The sequence below is a fragment of the Pollachius pollachius genome (genome assembly GCF_949987615.1).
Source record: "Pollachius pollachius genome assembly, chromosome: 9".
NCBI classification, from domain to species: Eukaryota; Metazoa; Chordata; class Actinopteri; order Gadiformes; family Gadidae; genus Pollachius; species Pollachius pollachius.
In genome coordinates, this window is record NC_136942.1 from 6,610,567 (window position 1) to 6,636,390 (window position 25,824).

General features: G+C 49.4%; 1 protein-coding gene across 1 annotated transcript in view; it reads right to left on the reverse strand.

Moving 5' to 3' along the window:
- Positions 1-824: 824 nt before the first annotated feature.
- tmem117 (transmembrane protein 117) overlaps positions 825-25,824 on the reverse strand; it is a gene marked incomplete at both ends in the record, with an annotated part of 40,645 nt that continues 15,645 nt past the window's right edge. The window contains 5 exons of the mRNA XM_079743016.1: positions 825-1,507; positions 3,438-3,567; positions 7,405-7,564; positions 11,437-11,534; positions 14,559-14,658. Coding sequence (XP_079599142.1) covers positions 825-1,507; positions 3,438-3,567; positions 7,405-7,564; positions 11,437-11,534; positions 14,559-14,658 — 1,171 coding nt within the window. The remainder of the gene's footprint in view (positions 1,508-3,437; positions 3,568-7,404; positions 7,565-11,436; positions 11,535-14,558; positions 14,659-25,824) is intronic.

The following is a 25,824-nucleotide window of genomic DNA, read 5'->3' on the forward strand; positions in this document are numbered from 1 at the left end:
GTCATGTCGTTACCACCGGAGGGGAACAGATAAGAGGAGAGAGCAAGACATCAGTTGATTATGCAAGTTCACACAATAATATCATGAATTAAATAATAACGTTCCGATGAGGTAACCGTTGTCCATGTAAAATAAGAAAAATAAACCCAAATACACGCACACACACACACACACACACACACATACAAACACATAGGGTACACCGTTATTCTGGCTATAACAATATAAGATGGTCAGGTTATGTTGTTTTGTTGTTGAGTATGTTTTTTTGTCTTTCTTCATGAAATATCAAGGCACTGGTGTTGTAATAATGGTCTGGTACGCTCAGACCACCACTATGGAAATGCTTCTCTGGCATAGGCACAAAATAGTTATACGTTAACAAATCGCATTTATGAAATCCTAAAATGGAGCAAGCACCACGTCAATCAAGGTTTTCTATCTGAGTTTTCCGTTGTCAATCCTTTTACCTATTGAAAATATGTATGTTATCGGAATTATTGTTTGTAAGAAGTTTTAAAAAGACTGTTTTTATTAAAAAAGTAGAAAATCCTCTAAGCGATTGGTTGTCAGTGGGGATTGTTACACATGAAGACTTTCCTTGTTATTCGGGGGGGGAGTGGAAGCGTGTCCTCATTGGCTCTGCCCTTGTTTAATTAGACCTTTATAAGTGCAGGTCAGCTCCACCGCCGTCGTCACACTTACCCCCGGCCCGCGTTCATCCTGGTTCTACCATAGGATCCAAAGTGCCCCCGCAAGAACCCCATCGCCCTTACCTCGCTGTCAAAATCAAAGTCTTCTGACCCGGTTCTTCTCACGAGAACTCACGCGGACGGGGCTTCCAGGGCGTCTAAGGACCCCCCCGGTTCCCCTCCCACGGGGCTGTCGACCACCACGCTCGGGTGATCCACCGACGTCTGGGTCGTCTCCACGGAGACCAGCGAGGCTGAGTTCGTGGAGGGACTGGCGCCCCCGAAGTGGCACCCGTCCACCGACAGCAGCATGGGCGTGCCGGCCTTCCTCAGCCCGTCGCCCACGGTCACGGGCACCTCCTCTGGCGTGACGCCCATCTCCTTGCTGTACTCGGACGGGGACTTCCTCTTGATCCGCTCGTAGTTCTGGTCCTGGCTCTGCGGGATGGTCTCGCTGTCCTGGAAGCGGCCCAGCAGCCACACGAAGAAGCCGAAGAGGGCGAAGGCGGCCAGGCTGGGCACGAAGGCCAGGCACTTGACGTCCAGGCTGGCGCCCGTGTAGCGGCTGTGGAGGAACATGTCGCGCTGCACGTACGTCTGGTTGGTGGCCGGGTCGGTGTTGCCCGAGCGCCAGGCGTAGGTGAGGGTGCTGCGGTTGAAGCTGGCCAGCGTCTCGGGCTCCTCCACCGTGTAGATCTTCTCCCCGGGGCCCACGTACTGGCCGTACTCGTAGGGCTTGTAGAAGATCTGGTTCTTCCACATGTTCAGGTCCAGGATGAGCACCAGGAAGATGATGCCGTAGTTGAACCACTTGCCTGCGATGGGGAGGGAGGGAGGGTGCTTCATTGGTTTTTATGGGAGACGTGACAGAATCGTGCTCATGCTGTGTCACATGATCATTTACCATTCTGTCATCTAGCAGCAGATGCTTTTATCCATAGCGCCTCAGAGAGAATTTTATTTTTACTGTTGTTAATGAGCAGGTAAAGAATTAAAGCATCTTGCTCAAGGATGCCTCCAGGCAGACTGCAGGCGTTTGGGTTCTAACCCAGGCTAGGGAACCCAACACCCTAACCACTTCCATAAATTTCCTATTTATGGCCCATTTGCTGTCCCTAAACCTTCCTTTGGGCCGGATGTGAACGACCTCCGGGCCGACAAATATCCTACTGAGCTGGTCTGACGTCTGTAATGGGAGCGGGTTGGGGATTATAACGGACAAAAGGGGTGAGTGTACACATAACCACCCCATGTGGCAGCGGACTGAGGGAAGTGGAGACGGATTCAGTAATCACACGCAGCGTGCCTCATCTGAGCGCTATATTAAAAGCAGTGGGAGTGTTTGCAGGTGAGAGATCCTCCGGGGGGCTCCCCTGTGGCGATCAGCGAAACACGCGCCATCTGCTGGCGTCCAACCTATCCACTCTGTCGCTCGCTCTCTCTCTCTACCTTACTCTCTCTCTCTACCTCTCTCTACCTTTCTTTTTTCTATCTCTCTCTTTCTTTCCCCCCTTTCTCTCTCTCTCGCTCTCTACCTTTCTCTCTTTCTCTCCCTCCCCCTCCATCACTGCCTCTTTCTTGCTCCCCCATCTCTCTCTCTCTCTCTCTCCCCCCCCCCACTCTCTCCCCCCCGTCTCTCTCTCTCTCTCTCCCCCCCTGTCTCTCTCTCTCTCTCTCTCTATCTCCCCCCCTCCCCCCTCTCTCTCTCCCCCCCCCCCCCCCCACGTCTCTCTCTCTCTCTCTCTCTCTAAGATAGGTTGCTGAAAGGCTTTTAGTTCGACCGATCACTTGGTGCCGGAGCCGTGGCCATGATGATTAATGGTACGAGGCGACGCCATGTGGTTAAACCCCACGCTCGTGTCGGCCAGCCACCTGACCAGGGAACAGCGTGCCCTCAAAGCCGTGGGCACCACCGCCAGGCAGAGAGTGAGTGGGAGAAACACTCAGATCAATTTTAAAAAAACGCCCACTGACTAGCTGGCTGAACTCAGGTGTACATCAGGGCTACAGGGGTCAAGGAGAGAGTGTTTGGGAGCGGAGAAGGACGCGCTTACATAACACCTGAACGCCACAGCGTCACACAACAGAGCGGTCTTGGTTCGCGGCCGTTAAGGTGGAACCCTTCATTAAAACGAGATAGCTCCAAAAACAACGCACGGAATGCGGGAACATCCATCAAGTTGCATGCTGTTGTGATTTTATAATTACAAAACAAAACTTAGAACAAACCCTTCCACCCAACCCAGGTTTTCTGGTCAATGCTTTCGTGATAAAGGGGAGCCTTTGAAATTCCTGGCGATGCAGTTCCACTCATCTGAACTAATCCTTTGTATGTGGCAGCAGCCATCCTCAGCAGCCAGTGTGCATAGCATCCTCTACCTGTGATGTGGATGAGGTACTCTCGCCTACCAGTGATGTGGATGAGGTACTCTCCCCTACCTGTGATGTGGATGAGGTACTCTCCCTTACCTGTGATGTGGATGAGGTACTCTCCCTTACCTGTGATGTGGATCTCTCCTCTACCTGTGATGTGGATCTCTCCTCTACCTGTGATGTGGATGAGGTACTCTCCCCTACCTGTGATGTGGATGAGGTACTCCTCCTTACCTGTGATATGGATGAGGTACTCTCCCCTACCTGTGATGTGGATCTCTCCTCTACCTGTGATGTGGATCTCTCCTCTACCTGTGATGTGGATGAGGTACTCTCCCCTACCTGTGATGTGAATGAGGTACTCCTCCTTACCTGTGATGTGGATGTGGTACTCTTCCTTGAAGATGCCCTTGCAGACTGGCAGCTTGACCTTCACCTGCGTTGTTGACATTCCTGGCAGGTTCACGTCCAGGTCGCCCATGAAGTGTGGAAACTCCCAGTCCTGAGGGCCAGCAAGTGTATGAATTATATACACAATGCTTTAATTACACACACACACACACACACACACACACACACACACACACACACACACACACACACACCTATTGATACGCTCTAACTTTAGAAGTCCGGGGGAGAGAGCGGCAGACTAAGCCCCGGTTACACCCCTGAATCCCCTGGTTGGAGTTTGTCACGGCTTGACAAGGGGTCAACCGGGGTGAGCTCCAACGGCAGCCATGGGGAGAGAACTGACATGTTCGCACGTCAAAACAAATCAAGCGTCCCCAAGCTGACAGGCGGGTAGTCGGGGAGCACCGCTGCGGCAATTGGCCGCAGCGGTGCGCACACATCTGCATGTGCGTTTTACACACCGGCACGCCATCACACACGGGCACACAGACACACACACTCGCACACACACATACAGGGTTTGTTTCACTGTCCAAATTCTTTTTTTTAGTCTACATTTAAACAATGGTGTTTCATTAATAGTCATTTAAATGTCCTTTAAATGTGATTATGTCTTCCCCATTCTTAGTAAAGCACTCTTAATAGCCTTCGTGGTGGTATTTATTGAACTTAAAAGGAAATGCTCTTAACATAAACACTGTTGTCTCAGGCAGCAGGAAATACAGTAGTCTACTCATCTAATATAATGAAGAGAAACGGACCGACATTTATCCACAGCCACGCCACGGACACACAGAGCACCTGTCCTCCCTCTCACCCAGCCTGTTCTGTCACTGGCCCTCTGTGGTCCTACAGGGGCCTCTGAGGTGTTCCAGAGGGTCCGCGATCACGCTCTGTGATGATCGTAATAGAGAGCCCCCCCTCCCTTGATGTTAATGAACACACACACAAACACACACACACACACACACACACGCACACACACACACACACGCAGTGGCCCCCCCCAGTCTCCCTGGCGTAGTTAGCTGCTGAGATAGCAGCAGCAGACGTGACATTTAAACCGCTCGTTCCTCCTCACTGCCGCGATAATGAGTCTTTCGGAATATCTCAACCTGCCGGGTAATTATGCGAGTGCGTGTAATCTGTGCGTACGGGCGTGTAGATTGGACGGGGAACATGAAAAGAAACGCGTGTAATGGACAGAGAGGCAACAGTGAAATCTAGTAAAAGTCGCTCTCTTTCGCTCTCTCCGCACGCTATCTCTCACTCTCTATCTCCTCCCTCGCACTATCTTATCTCTCTCTCTCTGTCTCTCTCACACACACAGAGACACACAGAGACACATACACAGCCCTGAAATATTGCATTCAATTAAGTTATCCATGATAATTATTCTGCGGCTAACACAAATATAAAGCAGAACATTGCTTCAAGTGTGCAGACGCAAAAAGAAAAAGAGGTTCTGCGGAGAAACACAGCCAATCAAACGCTGCTTATCCCATCCTTGAGAGCACCAATACACTACAGCGCAGGTCACTAATTGGGTCATTAATAATTTGGAGAACAAACACTCCTGTCTTTTGTCTTGTGGGAGGAGGTGAGGAGGTTCCCGGTAGAGCAATTCTCAAAGCAAAAGGTGAGGAAAGAGAATCGCTCGGAAATGTTTTTAACGACGAACCCCAAGTGGGTTGGGTTTTTTTTCGCGGCCCAGAAATGCCATGTAGCGGTAGGCTAACGGAGCTCATAAATAACGGCGGCCGTGTGCTAGCCACGAAGCGCAGCATTGGTTGGGGGGGAGGGGGCGGGGGAGGGGTGCATGTATGGGGGTTGAGGCGGGGGTTTGAGACAGCCGAGGCCGTGTGAGATGGAGGACCGGTGGGCGGGGTCAAGGATGCGATGCTATAGGGGCGCTTCGAGGTCCCTCGGCAGGGTCAGAGGGATCAGGCAGACGTGCCAGAATATCCCACGGGGTGACGGTACTTGAACGCATCATGGCGCTGTGACATGCAGAGGCTTGAAGGCTCGCTTCGGGCGTATTATTTCTTTATTCACAGGTAAAGATCAACTAAAGTATAAAATATATATATTATGTATCAAATATAACTGTAAAAATATAAGAACTAGGCTAGGTTGCTTTGGAGAAAGGCCAGCACCTCTCTCTATCTCTGCGGAAACATTAACTGTAAGTGTTTTTTTCAGAGGAAATACATTTGAGCAAGAAAAATGCAGTTGAAAAGAAGTTAAAACAGTGATGTGGATGGGTGATTACATTGTAACAAGAAACCTCCCAAAAAAATGTTAAAAGATTCCAAAAGCAAAGGAGGTTCCACTAATCTGCTATGTAAATGTATGCAAATTCGAAGACGGTTTTCACGAGGTCCTTCAGATAAGAGGGTGTGATGATATAAAACCAGATTGTGTGTTCGTTAGAAGACTAGAGTGTGTGTTCGTTGTAAGGCTAGATTGTCTGTTTGTAATAAGACAAGTGTGTGTTTGTTGTAAACCAAATTGTGTCTTTATGGACCAGAGTATGTTTGTGTTAGAAGACCAGAGTGTGAGTGTGTGTGTTACAAGATCAGAGCGTAAGTGTGTGGGTTATAAGAGCAGTGTGTGTGTGTGTGTGTGTGTGTGTGTGTGTGTGTGTGTGTGTGTGTGTGTGTGCAGCTCTCCAAAGCGTCTGCAGGGTCCTGCAGGTGATTAGCATAATCGGCAGAGTAGAAACATACATTTAGGACGCTGGCGACCATCAGTCTGCCGCCGGTACGCCGCCTCTAATACGCAACCAGCAGGCCATCACGCGGCCCGCTCATCACGCATTGGGAAGGGGGCGGTTGAATTAGGCAAGCATTCAAATTGCACACGCGCCATTGGTCGACCCTTCTGGCTCCTAGATAGCCACTTGACAGCATCTATGTAATTCTCTCTCTCTCGCTTGTGCTCTCTCTCTCTCGTACCCTCTCCTCTCTCTCTCTCTCGTCCCCATTTGGTACATATGTGTTTTTCCCCCACTTCTGACAAACAGATCTCCATATTCATAAGGCACTGACACTGCCTTTATGGATGTATGCTCTCCTGAGGGAGAGAGACATCCAGTAGAGGAGTGAGAGAGAGAGAGAGAGAGAGAGAGAGAGAGACAGAGAGACAGAGAGAGAGAGAGAGAGAGAGAGAGAGGGAGGAGAAGAGAGAGAGAGATTAGGAAACACTCCAAGATTATGAAGTCATCATAGATATGAAAAACGAGGAGAAAGCGTTGCTTTTTAGAGAGGAAGAGGAGGAGGGCTTGTACAGTGAGGAAGGACTGAGGCATCCGATGAAGGGGCTTCACTCCACACAGATGCCAGATCTAACAGTGTTTTGTGTGCGTGTGTGTGTGTGTGTGTTATTGCTGTCTGACTGCGATCTCTGCCGCATTGCCCCATTGATAAAGACAGGAGGCAGAGAGACAGAGGGGGGGAGGGGCAGCAAAGATAGAGAGAGAGAGAGATAGGGAGAGAGACAAACAGAAAAGAAGGGAGAGTAAAAGAGTGAGGGAGACTGAGGCAATGAGTGGAAGACAGAGTGAGAAAGAGACAGAGAGACAGAGAGCGAGGAGGAGGATAGAAAGACAGACAGACAAAGACAGACAGACAGACAAAGACAGACAGACATAGAGACCGACGCAGACGGACAGAGATGAGTCACTGCACTACAGACAGACATGGAGACAGATGCAGACGGACAGGGAGACTAGACACTGCCATAGAGACAGACAGACAGACAGACAGACAGACAGACAGATAGACAGACAGACAGACAGAGAGAGAGAGAGAGAGAGAGAGGGCGAGCCAGAGCGAGCGAGAGGTCTGTCAGCCCAGGTAGCGCGGCGTGTTGGCGGCGGCGCTGGGCTCCCTCATGTTTAATTGGCCACCGGGGAGCGGTCTACCTGCATGACAATGAGCAGGTCGAACACCAGGATGAAGGAGGCCAGGAAGGCCCTGGAGACCTCGTCGCTGGGCAGGAAGCCCCGGTTCAGGTTGTCCCAGCTGATCCAGTCCGTGCTGATGACCAGCACCACCACCGACGTCAACGAGAACAACACCGTCCTGTGGGGGGGGGGGGAGACAAGGGGAGGGGAAGGGAGGATGAAGGGAGCAGTTGGGGAAAGGGGGAGGGGAGGCAGGGAGGCAGGGAGGGAGGGAGGGAGGGAGGGGGAGAGGACAAAGGGGAGGGAGGAGAGTAGGGAGGAGGAGGGGGAGGGGAGGGAGAGAGGGGAGGGAGGGAGGGGTGGGGAGAGGGGGTGGGGAGGGGAAGGGATGATATAGGGTGCAGGAGGGAGGGAGGGAGGGAGGGAGGGAGGGGGAGAGAAAAGGGAAGGAGAGGAGAGAGAAAATGCAGTAAGTATTTAATCAACCAAGGATAAGCCAAACATAAAGGACAAACACAACGTTGACCATAAAACATCAGACGTTAAACGCAGACAAGATTTAAAACTCAACCATCTGAGGTTGATATCCTAATGGCCAAACAGCCAATGTTATAGCCGCTGTGCAGACTTTACAGAATATATAAATCAACTTATTTCTTTCCTTTATTGTGGAAATATTTCCTTGATCTAACATTGCGGTATTGACTGAGGGAAATGCAGCAGACAAACAGGCAGACAGACAGACAGACAGACAAGAGACAGATAGATACATGGAGGGATAGAGGAGAGAGAGAACTCGAAACACCCCGATTTCTGAGGAAACTCAAAATATCCAGAATTCTGACATATTCTTTTTCATTTTACGAATTATTTTCCCTTCATCAATCATTATTTTCTCTATCTCACATTGCGGTATTGACCCGACAGAAACGCAGCCACATTTCAGAGACACATCTGACGAGAGTCCACAAAGGGCTTCGTGATCGTGCCACCGGTTCCTCCATGTCCCCCACTGTGCTTTTGTTTCTTGACAGCGGCTGATTACAGTGTTATTCCGCTTCCTCCATGCGTGGTCTTTCTGCTGATGGCTGCCAGACACCAGCAGACACTTTCTATCACTTTTTCAACTGCTTGGAGACCCCGATGACTTTAATATGCGCCTAGGTTTCGGCTTTTTAATTTCTTTGTCAACACATGGCACATTTCGTTTGGTGTGTGGCATTGACATCCGCGGCTTCGTGGCCATTTTCCACAAAAGGAACTCAGCTGCCCAGTTTTGTTTATCAATCATCTTCCCGAGCGTGCGGAATTCCGTGCGCTCGCTTGTCAAACCCATCATCGATCATGACGGGGCCGACCGGGGGCGGCCATCAATAATGGAAAAGGTCGCAATAAAAGTTAGAGAAGCAGCCGCGAGCCCGCCTTCTAATAGCCGCTGGATCAATCCAGCCAGAAGGAGACTCCCATCCCGGAAGGCTGGGTGTCTCTCCGCTCCGACCAGCATCCCTCCCCACCCTCTCTGTCTCTCTTTGTTCATATCTGTCACAAACCATTTCAGTAATAGCTTAATAGACTTGGTGAAAAATGCATTAGTTACGATTTAGTAGATGCCTCCAAATTGACACAGAATCGATTTTTTGTTTTATATAAATGTCTGGGCAGGTAATGGTTAGCCAATTTGCTCAGGGCTACTGGTTTGTTGCAGACAGTGGGGGATCGAAACCAGTGTTCCTTCCGACTGGGAGTTTATCCCCCCCACCCACCGAATTAGTGTACGGTTTCTTTATGGTCTGTTTCCACGCTGTAAATCTATTACTCCTTTCCTCTTTAACGTTTTACAGGTTGAACTGAGTTCAATGTGCTCTGCTTGTTTGTCAGAGCCAATGAGACATTGGTTTCCATTGAGACATTAGCCTCGCTGAGAGAAGGAACCGAGAAACAGAGAAAGTTCTGCTCTGCAGAACTTCTATTGAGTCGCTGCTGTCTTCTTGTAGTGCGGTTGTGGTTGGGGAACCTGACTCGGGCGGATAAGACTAGACTTGGTCGGCTTCTCAGAGAGGCCTGCGTCGTCATCGGGGGAGAACGAAGCAGGTCGGACCATTAGGATGGGCAGGTCGTCAGGAAGGCCCACGCCATAATGGTCTGTACTGACCGCCCCCTGCAGAGGGAGTTTGAGCTTCTACCTTCAGGTAGAAGATAAAGAGTCCCGACTCAGATGTCCAAAAAGTACAAGGTCTCTTTCATTTGCACTGCCTTTAGAGTGCTGAATCTGCACCAACGATTGCACTAAGCACTTTCTGCACTCTGTCATTTCGTCCTCTTTTTTCCTCACACCAAGTGATCTTGCATCGTACTGTATTGTCACTGTACTGTATCGGATTGGTGTCTCTTTGTCCTGCCTGGTATGTTGTCTGTCATGTTGTATTCACAATGGATTGTACCTGGCTCTAACAACACCTCTCCTAGTGGGAAAATACAATTGACCTGACCTGACTCAAAGTGCATTCTACCGTATTACAGCCCCACGTGTTGATCACCTCAAGGGAACACCCTGTCGCCATAATTCACTGAGACTTCCGAGTCCGTCGCGCTGACATCTTCATACAACGGTTCTAAGGAGTAAAAGGACCGCAACCATGTTGAACGGGCAGCCCGGGGTCTTAATCCCTGTGTTTGTTTGGCCCCGCGTGTTCCATCTGACAGCGGTGGCAAACTGAATGACCCGTGTGGAGAGCCTGATCGCTGCTATCACACCCTGGCAGGGGCGGTGGAATAATGGGATTGGAGGCCCGGTGTGGTTGTAGCATTAGCCGCGGCGTGATGCGCGGGGTCACGGCTGGGGATGTCTGAAGCCCCCAGTGGCGGGGGGGGGGGGGGGGCCTGCTCTTGGCCTCTCTGACCTTGGAGGGTCCATTGATTTGGCCGTCGCTCTCCTCATTAAAGGTGCTGACACCGGGGCGCGGGGAGATTAACACGCTTATTGACCGCTTGTAGCTCACAAACACACACATGCACACACACACGCATGAGCACACACGTGCACACACATGGGCTGGAGCAGGTGCACACCCACACACACACACATATTTACACATGCAAGTAGGCAGTCCACTTATGTGTACAAACACACACACACACACACACACACACACATATTGTGGGACTCTTAGAGTTCAAGTGAACCGAGATTCCTTTGTGTCTGGCCGCTAACATCGTTAGGGGACCAGGTTGCACCTGAGCTACCCAGCCCAGGTGCTATAAATCGGTCTGGCCGCCAGCGTTCAGTCCGGAGAACCTTTACTGTTTTTTCTCTTCACAAAAGCTCAGTTCTCAATCTTTTGATGTTGGGTTTTTATCTTAGGAATATTTTCCTATCTCAATGTATTTCTATCTATTTTGATAAACTTGGTGGATACATGGAATCTCCATAACCACCTTTGAGTACCCATTTGTCCAATTTTGGTTTTATTTGCGTTGTCCATGTTGTCCATGTTTCTCCATTTCACCTTTTGGTAACCTATTAAGGTCTCTCACTCTTTTGTTAGTGAGCGACACTTTTATTTTGAGCCATGTGTGGCTCCGTAACATGCACACGCACATTAAAGCACCTGTAGATGCACATGTGGTCACATAATCACACACCTGTTCCAATCAGTGCACACATACATGAAAACCACACGCAGACATTAACCGCGGACATTCAGCGTACGATTGAAGCGGAGGATTGCCCGATGTATACAACCGAAGGAATGCCAACTGGATTGGGTTACAGTGAGAGCTGAAGCTGCTTTACCGTAGCTTACACAAACACAAAGCAATCAAAACAAAACACACGACTTCCACTGTACCACGACGTCGCCTGGAGACGGTCTTTAACACAACGTATTCCCCAACCGGGCGGTTGTGGTGAATTGTGTCTTAAGCCTCTGTGAGCTTTCCCACCACGACCATCACCCATAGGGACACAAAAAACCACCACACTTCCAGTGCTATTTTTCGGACCCAGTATCATATCCATTTGATACTGGGTTAGATATTAGAACCACCTACCAGAAGAGGACGATCCTGTTGTTGCCTTTCTTCCAGAACCTTCTTGCGGTCTGACCCCAGTCAGGGTAGTGCTGGTCCTGGAGCATCATGTCTGTCACCTGCACAGGGACACGGGCGGCAGAACCAATCACTGCTGAACCTTTGCCTCGCCATTTAGTCCTCCATTTTGTTTGGTAAATGGATTGCATTTATAAGGTGCTCTGCTAACCAGTGGTCACTCAAAGCGCTTTACAATTGTTGCCGAACATTCACCCATTGATACACACATTGTGATGAATGGGACACTGCCGCCAGCAGCAGTATATAGTGATACTGAGTGTTTTCATTTTATGAATGTCATTAAGCAGTGTATGTCCTTAAGTAGTGAGTGGTGGTTGGGGAGGTGCCTATGGGTGAAATGCAGACATTGGGGTTAAAATCTTGAAACTTTGGGCTGGGAGTCAAACACTATCACAAGACAAGACTATCGTGGCTCAACAATTAAACCTGCGTTAAATCAAAAATGTTAAACAATATATCTTGTGTCCTGACCATATCTTGTGTTTCCACTTTTGTATAACATAATACCTGTGTCACTGCAACAAATGCACAGGTGCTGAGCAACACACTTTAACGTTTACGTTTTTGAGTCTGAATTTAAAATGTAGTTTAATTTCTGCTAACTACCTGAATGCATACATGAATTAATAATACCCGTCAGATTTCCAGCGTTGAAGCATGAACACAGGTGCAGGTAATCATCTCATGAAAACTGGCTTAGCAGGATCTCCAAGGGCTGGAACGAATGGTTTACGATAAGTAGGACACAAACTATGTGTACCAGTATAATTTTCATTAGACGGAGGAAAAAGTTACGCCCCCTGGTACAAATATATTATTAAGGGGTTACGCTCACATTCTACAGACTTTAGTCCACTCATTAGAAGAAGTGGATCAGCTATTTATTTAATCCAATGAAATCTGATTTTTAGGAATGTGTTTTGATGTTTGAAGAAATTCAGCTTTATAAATGACTGCACATTAACATGGTGAGGAATAAACTTAAATTCCTTCGAGAATCAACGATGTTCACAGCCTTCTATATTTTTGTACAATAATAATACTTATTATCCGGATTATACGCCTACTTAAAGCCTCAATTCGACTGCAAAACCCCAGGGAATAAGTAGTCCAAATGGTTGACGACCGAGTACACATAATATGTTATTCAGGGTTGAATTGCAGTCTTGACAAGCTTACAAATATATTGACCTGGATTCATTATTAATGCCGAGAATGTTGCCTGTCTACGCCCTGTGGCAAGGAGCCATTTGATGGCTCAATCAATTCTGTAATGTTTACCAATGTGTGATTTCCTCGAAAGTCACACAACTCGTACTTCCAAACGGCCGTCAGGACAATTTGGGAGGAGTGTAAGCCTTGTGTAAGCCTTGTGTAAGCCTCATGGGGGGGGGGGGAGTGAGAGAAAAGAGAGGAGAGGGCACAGGCAGCGAGCAGATACCAAGCGTCCTTTGTTATGTTGGGAAAGGGCTGCTGTTCTGGGACTGAGTAGAATTATTTTTGGGTGCCGGTGACATAGACGTCTACATTTGACGATGCAAACCGACCACGGAGAGGAGACACAGCTGTCTACACCTCTTGTCAGGTCTGTTTTGCCCGGTTGTCTCTCTTTCTCTCCCTCCTTCCCTCCGTCCTCACCCAAAGTCCATCATTCTTTAAGGACCCCCCTCCCCCAACAGTGTGTGTGTATGTGGAAAATAGAGAGGGAGAGGGAAGCAAGGGTTACTGAGAGGGGGGACGGGGGGCAGGGATGGGGGAAGAGAGATATAAAGAGCAGGAGACAGAGGGAGGGAAGGGGAGGGAGGGGGTGCAGGTGAAGGCAGCATGCTTAGAGAGGGGGCGAGGGGCGCTCGGGTTTCGGTGTTTCTCCCCTTATAATGCATCCAACCCCCCCCCCCCCCCCTCCCCCCTCCCCACAATCCTCCCATTATGCTCCTCCAGGGCTACTGCCCTGGAGCTCCTCTCGTGATCACTGACAAATGAACAGAGAGAGAGGAGGAGGAGAAGGAGATTGAGGAGTAGGTTGAGTCGGAGGCGGGGGAGGAGGAGATGGAGGAGGAGATTGAGGAGGAGGAGATGGAGGAGGAGATGGAGGAGGAGGAGGAGGAGGAGGAGGAGATTGAAGAGGAGGAGGAGGAGGAGGAGGAGATTGAGGAGGAGGAGATGGAGGAGGAGGAGGAGGAGGAGGAGGAGAAGGAGGAGATTGAGGAGGAGGAGATGGAGGAGGAGGAGGAGGAGGAGGAGGAGATGGAGGAGGAGGAGATGGAGGAGGAGATTGAGGAGGAGGAGGAGGAGATGGAGGAGGAGGAGGAGGAGGGAGGATTCTCTTCATCACCCCCCCCACCCCCCCGCGCTATTTAGACTTCACACACCAGGCCTCCATTATCTCTATGCATCATGTATCATCATGTGTATCGTGTTCCCTTCACACTGAACTCATCATCCCCATCACTTCCACACAAGCTATCCTGTTGATCGGACAGAGATAAGTAGTCATTTAACGAGAATGAATAATGAATATTGATGCTCAGCTGGATTATCTATCATCTATGGAATGTAATACATGTGTACACTGTTATTAATTTTTTGGGGGGGAATGAGTAGAGAGGGAACGACATCTAGGAGAGAAGGAGAGAGGGAACAACATGGAGGATAAGGGAGAGAGGGAACGATGAGGGAGAGAAGGAGAGAGAACGACATGGAGGAGAGAGGGAGAGAGGGAACGACATGGAGGAGGGAAGGAGAGAGGGAACGACATGGAGGAGAGAAGGAGAGAGGGAACGACATGGAGGAGAGAAGGAGAGAGGGAACGACATGGAGGAGGGAAGGAGAGAGGGAACGCCATGGGGGAGAGAAGGAGAGAGGGTATAAGGAGAAAGGGAACGACAATGTTATATTACAACCTGCTGGGTGACAATATGCTACAAGGTTTTACCACTGAGCTTCCGCTCCTGTGAAAGCACAATACCTTGTCAAAGCAGGGTCCCAAACAACAGGATTTAAATCGGGATTACTCAACAGCAACAACAACGACAACAGCAACAGCAATGTCAACGTCTCACCATCCAGGCGGTGACAAAGTCTCCCATCCACGTCCCCACGGCCGCGATCTTCATGAAGCTCTCATTCCTGATGCCCATGTGGTCGGTAACCATGTAAGGCCTGAGAGAGAGAGAGAGAGAGAGAGAGAGAGAGAGAGAGAGAGAGAGAGAGAGAGAGAGAGAGAGAAAGAATTATAAAAATGCAGCAGAACCGGGACACGCAGAACCGGGACACGCTCCACGCTGACGCGCGGGTGCGCGTCAGCGTGGAGGAGAAAAAAGTTCCTCGCTGCGACCAATAGGGGTCATGATGAGGCCGTCAGAGCCAATCAATATCAATCAGCGGCTGTGAAAACACTGTGCGTCTCCTGCTCCCTCCCACCGGGCCCAGGAGAACCCGCTCCTATCCCCGCCACCCCAAACACTGCCCCCACAAACACCGCCGTCTGAACTACGCCGACCTAACGCGGCGCCATCGCTCCCGTTCGGATGCGTTTCGACAAATCAACCATTTTGTTTCCGCAAATTTGTCGCATTCCTGGGGAGGAAGTAAAGGAAAACCCGGCATGGTTTTTTAATAAAAACTTGCGGCGCGCCTGAGTAAAGTGAACTGAAAACACTACAGCGGCCCGCGAGAGATGCAATCTCCCTCCGAGAGGTAGTGGATAAAAGCTGAAATTATTTCTCTGGAGTTGTCTGGCGCCGGCGCCTCTGTGGAGTGGAGACGACAAAATACCAACACACACACGCACGCGCACGCAGCTGTGCACGTACACACAAGCATTCCCACCAGGTAAGGGCGGTGCAGGGAACATGGAGCCAGGATACGGGAGTAGAAAGTGGGTCAGGTGGAGTCTATGTGGGACCTTCCAGCCTGGGAGAGGCGTGTAGGGGTGTGTGTGTGTGTGTGTGTGTGTGTGTGTGTGTGTGTGTGTGTGTGTGTGTGTGTGTGGGGGGGGGGGCTTATCTCTTAGCAGCAGGTGTACAATCCAACACACACACACCCATCCCCATCACCACCACCAGCTCCAGCCCGGCTCCACAGGGGCGTGCGGAGAGAATGGCCAGCCCAAGTACAAGGGGCTCTGGACAGGGCTTTGCAGAGCCCAGAGGGGTCATTGCTCCATTTGTCCTGTTCTTAAAGCGGTTTCCTGGCTACCAGCGTCGGGCCGATAATGGTTGTCAGCACACAGGAAGGAGGATGGGGGAGTCGGGAAATGGCAGCCACAGCCGTGCCCCTCTCTATATTTTCCATTATATATATATGTATGCCTATACATCACCTTTAACTGATTTTCTACGGGGGGGCTTTCACTGTGGCGTGGTTATCCGCCGAGATGGGGGTCTGGTGCTCTGTTAACTTTGGTACACGAGTCCGTGTCGGACAGAACTAAGTAATCCCCCACTTAGCACTGGAAGATAATCCCTTCATCCTATTAGCTAACTTTACGCAGCTTTGGCTGTTATTCATCTTCAATAACTACTAATTACTGCTCTCTCTGGAGCGCGCTGCCCGCTCCCCCGAGCTCTCTTATCTGCTCGTGTTGGTCGAGAGTAGACGGACACAATAGACTTTCCAAATGAAACGACTATCTGGAACTATTGTGGTGAGTTGAAGGCGCCCAGTGGGCAGATAATCACTTTTCTCCCAGCGCCTGCTTGTTGAGATGAGAAACAGGGTAAGGTTATTATCAATCAGTATGTCATCACTGCATGAAAGGAGATTTCGACAAGGTATTAACGTGCCGTACCACAGGTGACTCACTGCATCGCAAACCCAACGCCCGCTCATAAAATGTACACGAAACAGCACTGATCTGAACTCTATCTGATGCATCGAGTCACTTTGACATTGTTTCCATGGCGATCACGGTGAGATTAAAAAATAAATCAAAAGGATATTATCAGGAACACCAGGAGGGACTGACTACCAAATCAGAAAGGCATAGAAAAAAATGAGAAAAAACCTTCCTAAACAAGCCTTACTCCACTAGCCACATCATCATATTTAAATCAAGTTATTTATTTTAAAATGGCGGTGTTCACACTTCTCCTTTCCCTCCCGTACGGCAGTGATGATGTTTTTTTTCTCTGTCCTCTGTGCACTGTGTGATCAGAGTTAGGTACTCCTTGACTTATTCATGGTGAATGAAATTTTAATGGTCTTTCAAGCTGGATGACCTAATGAGAGGATTGGGGCGCAGCGCAACATCAGTGTGGTAGCGCCATGAATAATCAGTTCCAAAATGGCTGCAGCAGGCTGCGGGAGAGAGAGAGACAGACAGACAGACAGAGAAGGAGACAGAGAGAGACAGAGAGAGAGAGAGAGAGAGAGAGAGAGAGAGAGAGAGAGAGAGAGAGAGACATAGATAGAGAGGGAGAGAGACAGAGGACAGAGAGTGATAGAGCGATAGAGACAGAGAGAGAGAGAGATAGAGGCGAAAGAGAGAGAGCGAGCGAGTCTGAATGCCACGGTGCCCCTGGCTCTGGCCAGCCCAATGGACCTCTCTGTGGAATGTTATCAGGGTTCAAACACTCTTGTTTCAGTTGTTGAAATTCAAGGACTTGTCAAAGACTCGCCTTTCAAAAAGACCATGTTCTGCCATGTCCAAAGAGTGTAGTTTTTTTGGGGGGGGGATTATGACATTAAGTCATAAACTATAATTCATGTGGAAACGTTAGATATAATGAAGAGGACACTTGAATCGTGTCACAGCCTGGACCTTATGCATTAAAATGCACGATAACTTCTCAGTTTTCAGTGTCATTATATTAAGTGATAAATCTATAATAGGTACCAGCTCTGAGGATGAATATTGAATGGAATTCAAATGCATTAGAAACAGGGAAGAGGACCATTCAAATCTCTCGACTCATCCATAATGGAAATGGCGGGAAAGCAGCAATTAAGATAGTCTTTAAAGCAAAATCCCTCTCTGGACATTATATAGTCAAATTAAGTTTTTAAATGGTTACGAGCTCAAATGCATTTTCATTTGTGTCAACTTTCAAGAATTTTAGGCAGGCCTACAAGAATCCCAGATAACTAGAAATATTTTTTAAAACCAAAGACCAGCAATTTCCCTATCAAGACGAATAGCTTTATTGACTGTTAAACTAAACTAGCAGACCTACATGTAAAACATAAATGCTGAATCCCCCCCACCGCCAATGTCTAGAAGCGCAGGACCTATTTACAGCCTAATCACAGTCCTGAGCTGCCATCGTTACCTGAGAACATAAATCTGTCTCTGTGGCCCCTCGGCTTGATCCCTACACCGGCTCCCAAGGTAGCCCCAAACATCCCCTTCAATTCCTCCCCCCGCCCCCGCGGAAACAAGCGCATGTGCACGCTCTTACACCTGCATGCTCTTACACGTGCATGATCTTACACGTGCATGCTCTTACACGTGCATGCTGTTACACATGTGCACTCTTCCACATGCGGTCCACTCAACGTGAGCGCCCTTACACGTGCCAAAGACTGTGGGCTCGGTGTCCCCTCATCATCAACCCAGGGGGGCGCAAGGACGGCGGTGAACAACCATTGGTCAGGGTAAACCTCGAGGTGAACAACCATTGGTCAGGATAAACCTCGAGGTGAACAACCATTGGTCAGGATAAACCTCGAGGTGAACAACCATTGGTCAAGGGTAAACCTCGAGGTGAAGAACCGTTGGTCAGGATAAACCTTGAGGTGAACAACCATTGGTCAAGGGTAAACCTCGAGGTGAACAACCATTGGTCAGGATAAACCTCGAGGTGAACAACCATTGGTCAGGATAAACCTCGAGGTGAACAACCATTGGTCAAGGGTAAACCTCGAGGTGAAGAACCGTTGGTCAGGATAAACCTTGAGGTGAACAACCATTGGTCAAGGGTAAACCTCGAGGTGAACAACCATTGGTCAGGATAAACCTCGAGGTGAACAACCATTGGTCAGGATAAACCTTGAGGTGAACAACCATTGGTCAGGGTAAACCTCGAGGTGAAGAACCATTGGTCAGGATAAACCTCGAGGTGAACAACCATTGGTCAGGATAAACCTCGAGGTGAACAACCATTGGTCAGGATAAACCTCGAGGTGAAGAACCATTGGTCAGGATAATCCTAGAGGTGAAGAACCATTGGTCAGGATCGTTGGACGTTTGTTGTGTCCTCCCTTGCGCCTTGTGTCTTGGGTTTTTCCATTACAGCGGCCAGAGGAGGGAGACGTCCCCACACGTCTGTGGCAGATCAATCTTACTCAGGCCTTTCTTTGTTCCCCAATGTCACTGTCACACGCGCAGGAGAAGAATCCTACCTACAGAAAGAAACGCACATGCCCACTTCGCTTGCAGAAAGTACAGCAAATGCAGAAACACAAATAGAGAATAAACATGTGTATACATACAAATATAGATAATCCATGAATATATATGAACATATGTTAACGTGCCGTTTTCAAGCAGCAGTGACAAGCCGCTGGGCCTGGCAGCGATCAATTGCAGCGCCGAGCCGTTAAACTGTACTGAATGCAGATTAATCAAGGTTTCTTGTTTGTTTTTCTGCCCAAATTGCAAGATTTGCTGTGCGCCGCATGCGGTATCCAGAGAGACGTCGGAAGGAGTCGAAGGCTACGCATTAATGACTGCAGGACAGTAATCAGCTGCTCGCGGCACACACGCCCGGACCCAGGAAGATATTCAAATGCTGTCAAAAACATTAGCACCCGATGTGCCACATAATGACAAAGTGGCAAGAAGATTGCACAGGCGAGCACGCACAAACACATACACAAGCAGCCACACAAACAAAGAGTAACAATCTTATCTCTTCTGTGCTCGTCCACAAGTCGGTTTTAGGTCTCTGAAAGAAACACAGACACACACACTCATACATACACACACACTCACACGCACTCATACTCACACACAAACGCACACACACAAATGCACGCACCCACCCACACACACGAATACTAAAGCGCACACACACAACGCACAAACACACACACAAATGCACACACACACATACACACACACACACACGCAAGCGTAGCCTCCCCACGCCCTTTTCTGAAACCATTTTCTCTCCCCGGCTAGCGAGGGATTATGCCAGTCGGTCAAGGTTATGCGGTTTGGTGTTTACAACTGCCACTGTGTCAATGTCGTCTAGTGAAGATGAAGATGACCTATGACGAAGAACCTTCAACCCCATCTCCCCCCCCCGACACACACACCATCCCATCACTCCCCATCCTTTTCTTCCAGCAGAAAGTGGGAGGGGGGAAATAATGAATATGTTATCCCAGACTGGAGGTTGTCTGCTCCTCCCTGCCAAAGGTACATGGAAGTCATACTTCATGTCATCATTCCTGTACAGGGTTTTAGAATGATCGGTAGGACTGTGTGCTTGACTTAAACTTTGGCACGATTTCTTATATGATCTTAAACATAGTCGTCTATGCCACTTCATCACTGCTACGGTAATGCGACATTAACAGAAAGCAGGAGTAAAATCCTATGTTTTTTTAATGAATTTTATTTACAACATTGCTTATTATGACATTCGTACTTAACAACGGTGCAATAAAAGTCTCGCAAAGTTTCCTTGAGCCGTAACCATGGGGATGACATGCTCCCCTCGTTCCTAGAACTGTCAGTACAGAACGCAGTGTGTTCGAGAGTGGGCTGAAACAGAAGGTTCACTCACACTTTCAAGGCACGTACGAATATCGTAGTATTATTACTATTACAATATAATTACGGTAATCTCAGAACCAACATCTCCTTTTCCACACGTTCTGAGCTAGGTGTGTATATTAATATCGTTCTGTTGATTCGTCAGTCTAGACGGCTGGTGTTCGCCGCTCGTGGCTTTGGCAACGGCGGCCTAATGTGGGTTGAGGCGGTACATCGTGTACTGCGACCTCATTGGCTGCCACGGGAGCTACATATAAAAGCGCATTGGGCTAGATTCTCGCACCGACCCAAATGTCTCTGTGACCATAAGCTAGATGGATTGCCAAATAGCCTGTGTATAGGTCTCGTGCTTTGTGAGGGTGCTAGGGTTAAAAAATATACATTTCTATTTCCCTTCCCCTCCCAAAATGGCAGCCTAGCGCTGCCACCTATGAATTAGCGTAATTTCAAATTGAGGAGTGGGATGGGTAGATGGGGGTGGGAAAAGCATTTGCATCTGTTTCATCCTTCTTGAACTCACAAGCAGTTATCACCATAAAGTAAGATCAAGTTGTGGGAACAAAGAACAAGTTTGTGTCTGCCGGGCTTAAGAGTTTCAACCTATTAAAGTGAGCTTAAGAAACGTTGACAATTTTTTATTTCAAGAACTTCTCCTAACGAGTTTACATAACTTAACTTTCCGGCTGTGTGGACAAAAGAAAACGTGAAAATAAGTTGAAATAGCCCATTATATTTCCCAGTGTCCGGCTTATTGTCAGCAATAAAGTGAAACGCAGCTTACGGGCAAGAAATTAGAGCTGGCAGCGGAATATCAGAATATAAGGGGGGATTTGTATAGGGGAAGATTCACTGTAAATCCCTTTGTTAGAGTTGTAATTGAGAAGTATGGGCATGGCCATACCTTTGTGTGTGTTTGCGTCAAGTGACAATTTACATACATACACATTACAATATCCTTACTCCCTGCTGGTAATGGTGAGCCATGCCTTGCTCAGAGGCAATAGGGAGGGGTGAGGAGGGCCGTGACCAGTGGAGGGCTTCTATGAGTCAAGATGTTGTACATTATGCTCCAGAACCAAGACAGATAGACAGAGGGAAAGGTAAGGTATATGCATCTACAGCAGGTTCAAAATGTGCTTAAAGTACTTAAATTAAACAACAGAAATGTTAAATAACAATTTTAATAAAAATCAATCAGGGCAGTATAGATCCATGGTGTTTTACTTCTAGCTTGTATATTTAATACTGATGTATTAATGTTTCAATATTTTATGTTGTAACATCCTATCTGTTGGTCAGCTGTACCGTGCAGCTGGCTGGGGGTTGGGGTGGTATTGACCGTCAGCCTCACCACATATCCCAGTGTTTACCCAATATTCAGAGTCAATATGGGAGCCGCACTCGGACTGTGGTGTAAAATGCCTCAAACTGGACAATAATGTAACCCAGTGAAACAGCTATTACAATTAGGAACACTATTGCTCAAGTCTTTTTCTATTAAATTGCACTCCGCAAGAATAATCTAACAGGAAGTAATTTCCTGAAGGGGATTTTAATCTACTTTGATGAAGCCGTTAATTCCAAGAAAATGTCAATGTTTCCGCTTCACGGCGGAATCACAGCTTTAACCTCATATATATACATTATCATTCATTTGATAATTTCTATTATACTACATCAAATCATTACACCAGCTCATGGGGGGAGATATCGTCACACTGCCTTCGCTTCCTAATCTCCTGCTCCACTGACGCACAGTCCTACATCCTTACCTCCTCCCCCCTCTCCTGGCCTCCTACATCCTTACCTCCTCCCCCCTCTCCTGGCCTCCTACATCCTTACCTCCTCCCCCCTCTCCTGGCCTCCTACATCCTTACCTCCTCCCCCCTCCCCCCTACCCTACTACATCCTCACCTCCTGGACTCCCTCCCGCCCAACACACACTAACACACACACGCACACACACACACACACACACACACACACACACACACACGCACACACACACACACACACACACACACACACACACACACACACACACACACACACACACACAGAAACACAGGCATTCACACACACAGACACCAGCAAACACACACACAAACACACAGACACAAGCACACACACACACACACACACACCTCTCTAAATCAGCCCTGATGAATGTGCGCACCACGCATGGGATGTCCCTAATGAAATCAACACCACCTAATGAGGGTGTGATTCTGCTCCGGTAATGGCCGCCATAAGAAATCTGAACTGGGAGGGGGGGGGGGGGGGGGGGGGGACTGTACCGCCTGAAAGACACAGGTCCCCCTCAACTCCCACCAGGGGGGTGGGGACGGGGAAGAGGGTTGAGCTGTGTGATGCGTCACACTCCTCTGCCTTCAAACAAACAGCCCCCCTCTCCTAATCTGACAGTTACATTAAAATGCAAATAAGCCAGATGTGAAACCCCCCCACCCGCCCCCCCCCAGGTAACAAGTGTGTGTGTCCCGCCCCCCTCTCCACGCTCTCTCCTGGGGATCGGCGAAGGATGTCTCTCTTTCCTGATAAGGCGCTCCCCAGGTAGGACGCCACCTGACGGCTGTTGACCCGCGGCTTCGCTGATTAAATATTGACTCAGCGGCGCCGAACGAGTGCGCCGCCGGCGTGTAATCGCGGACGGGTACACACGGCACCACTACAATGGCCACCACTACTGTATATCGATGATGGCGGCGCTCATCAACGGGTAATGAAGGCGCCTGGCGCTTGCGTCATGGCGTGCGTGTGCGAACGCACCGCTGCCGGTTTAATCAAATAAATCGTCTCGCTGACGGAAAGGTCAGACCTGGCTGAGGGCATAACAATGAGTCGGGGGAAGAGAGAGAGAGAGAGAGAGAGAGAGAGAGAGAGAGAAAGAGAGAGCAGGGACAGATGCATAGCCTTTCCCCCAGGTAACAAACCCCCCATACACACACACATACAAACATACAGACACACACACACACACCTTTCAGGCAGGCCGGAAGGGTTCTTAAACATAAGCGATAGGCTGTGTGGATAAGGGAGTAAGAGGAGGAGGAGGAGGAGGAGGAGGAGGAGGAGGTATGCACCTGTCCCACACTCCCATCCCAGCCGGGGGTCCGGCTCCGCTCTGCCATACGCGTACACACGGAGGCCCACCGGAGCCTGGAAATAGGCTTGGCCAGTAATAACACGTCCCGGCGGGGTGGCTTTTCAGGAGGCCCAGGAAAGAATATACTGTTCTCTGGCCCCCCCAGGGGGGGCTGCACCGCCACACAGCCAGACAGCCGCACAGCAATCTGCTGATTTCCCTGCTCCCTTTTGTCCCTCTCTTCCTTCACAGCCTATCTACCTCCGGCATCCAGCCGGGCCAGCCCAGGGGCGCTGCTGGTGGTAGGGGTAGGGGTGGTGCGGGTGGTGGTGGTGGTGGTGGTGGGAGGAGGATGTATGAGGGGCAGGAGAGCGGGTGTTGATTTTGGTGGAGGGGGAAGAGGAGGAGGTGGGGGTTAGAGGGGTTGGTGGAGGGGCGGGGTGGAGATAGGAAGAACAGGGAGGGAGGGGGAAGGTGGTGCTGGTGGGGGGAGGAAGAAGTGTTGGGGGTTGGGGGGGATGCAGAGAAAGGGGCCAGGACTACGATGCTTTATGTTGCTGTGCACCATCAGGGCTGTGAGTGTTGCACCCCGTCCCTCCTACCCCTCCTCCTCCACCTCCAAGAACCACTCCTCCTCCTCCTCCTCCTCCAGCTCCAAGAACCACTCCTCCTCCTCCTCCTCCTCCCCTCTTCTCCTCTCCTTATCTCCGCCCTCCGGTATCTCTCCTCCCTCCCCTCCGTTTCCTCTTCCACTCATCATCATTCTCCTCTTCCCCCCCCTCCCCACCAGAGCACCTCCCCCGGGTCGGCCTGGCAGAGTGCGCCCGCCTCGCTCCTTACATGTCCGCCAGCGACAGACGACGTGAACACTGATGGCCTTTGGCGTGCTCCATCAGCACACACACGCACGGACGCGTGCGCGCACAGACCGCTGGGAGGGCGGGGGGGGGGGGGGGGGGGGGGGGGGGGGGGTGGAGTAGGAAGGAAGAGGAGAGGAGAGGAGGCCAGGTGGAAGACACATAGCAGCTTCTCTAACTTTGCGGTTTGCGGGAGAGCCAGGTTTTACAACAGCACCATCTGCCTCTGTGACGGGGGCTTCGCAGTGAGGACAACAAAGGGAAGGATAACAAAACACGGCTAAAAACCTGCACAACGGGGCCGTCGTCGCACCTGTCAACCGATGACAGGGTTGGGGTCCTTAGCGGTTTGTTTTGGTTTATTTATTGCTAACTATTTTGATCACTCAATAGATTATTTATATTTTTATATATATATTTACATATATATAACTTAGTATGTGTTAACCTTAGAAAAGCGATCCTTGGAGGAAGAGAGTCCTCTTCGAAATGGCAAAAGCCTGTTAATTATGGGGTGCATGTCCTCTCATTCACAGGAGCAATCACTCCTTTCCTGTCGTTGAAACACACTCACCGGTCCCCTGGGCATTAGGGGAACAAACTAGCCAATCATCAAACGCACTTAAAAGGGCTTGGAAGAGCTTCTCCCGCCATACAAAGAAAGTGTCTTCCTTGTGCCGGTATGCCCAGGTCTGGGCTAGGATAAATAGCAGTGGCTGAGAAAACGGAGAGGGACGGGCCAGCGAGACAGAAGCACTGCGTACGTCTGCAGACGTTTTGCTTCCCCTTCCTCCCCCTGAGCGCTGTGCTGATGCCGTGTTGGCGGACGGACGACGCTAGCCTCACCAGCTAGCTGCACAGCCAGCCGCGCGTGTCTTCTTCGCTGGGCTGACCGCTCGGAGTAGACCTCGGAGATGGATGCCCGTGTCAGAACACTGGTCGTCGCTGACGGATGAGCTTATCACACAAACTCATCCTTTCGGCTCTGGTGGGAGCAAGAACGCCACTGCCCCTGGCGTAGACAATTATGGATGCTTGTCCGGTAATGACTGATGAGAAGTGATGTCATATTGAATAACAATAGATTTGTCTTGCATAGACGTGTTCCTGTTAATATATTTTTCAACAAACACAACGCACGGTAATCCCGACACCCTGAAGTGATATAGGATAATGGCTGTCTGGCCAATGGCCTTCAGGGGCATAAACTACACACTGACCTCTATCAGCAGGATTCCCTGGAATGCTGCATTTACATCTCTAGTTGGGTTTAATGTATGTGTCTGGAGCAGCTCTAGCAAAGTGGGTTTAGAGTGTGCGTGCGTGCGTGTGTGCGTGCGCGCGTGCGTGCGTGTGACCAAGGAAAAGAGGACAAAGTAAGAAAAGATTGTTTTTTTGGTTAAAGTTATATCTGGCTTTGCTCATAACAGGCCAACAGCATCAGAGTTAGACCTACAATCCTTTAGTGGTGCATAAATTATAAAAAAAATCTTGTGAACTTTAGGATTTTATGATGTTATATCATGCTGTACCATTCACCTGCTGTTGTTTCTCTACTGTAACGTTAACCTTGCTACCGGTAATGTTTGTTTAACATGACCACATTGACTCACCTCAGTAATGCGATAACATTTGAGGAGTCC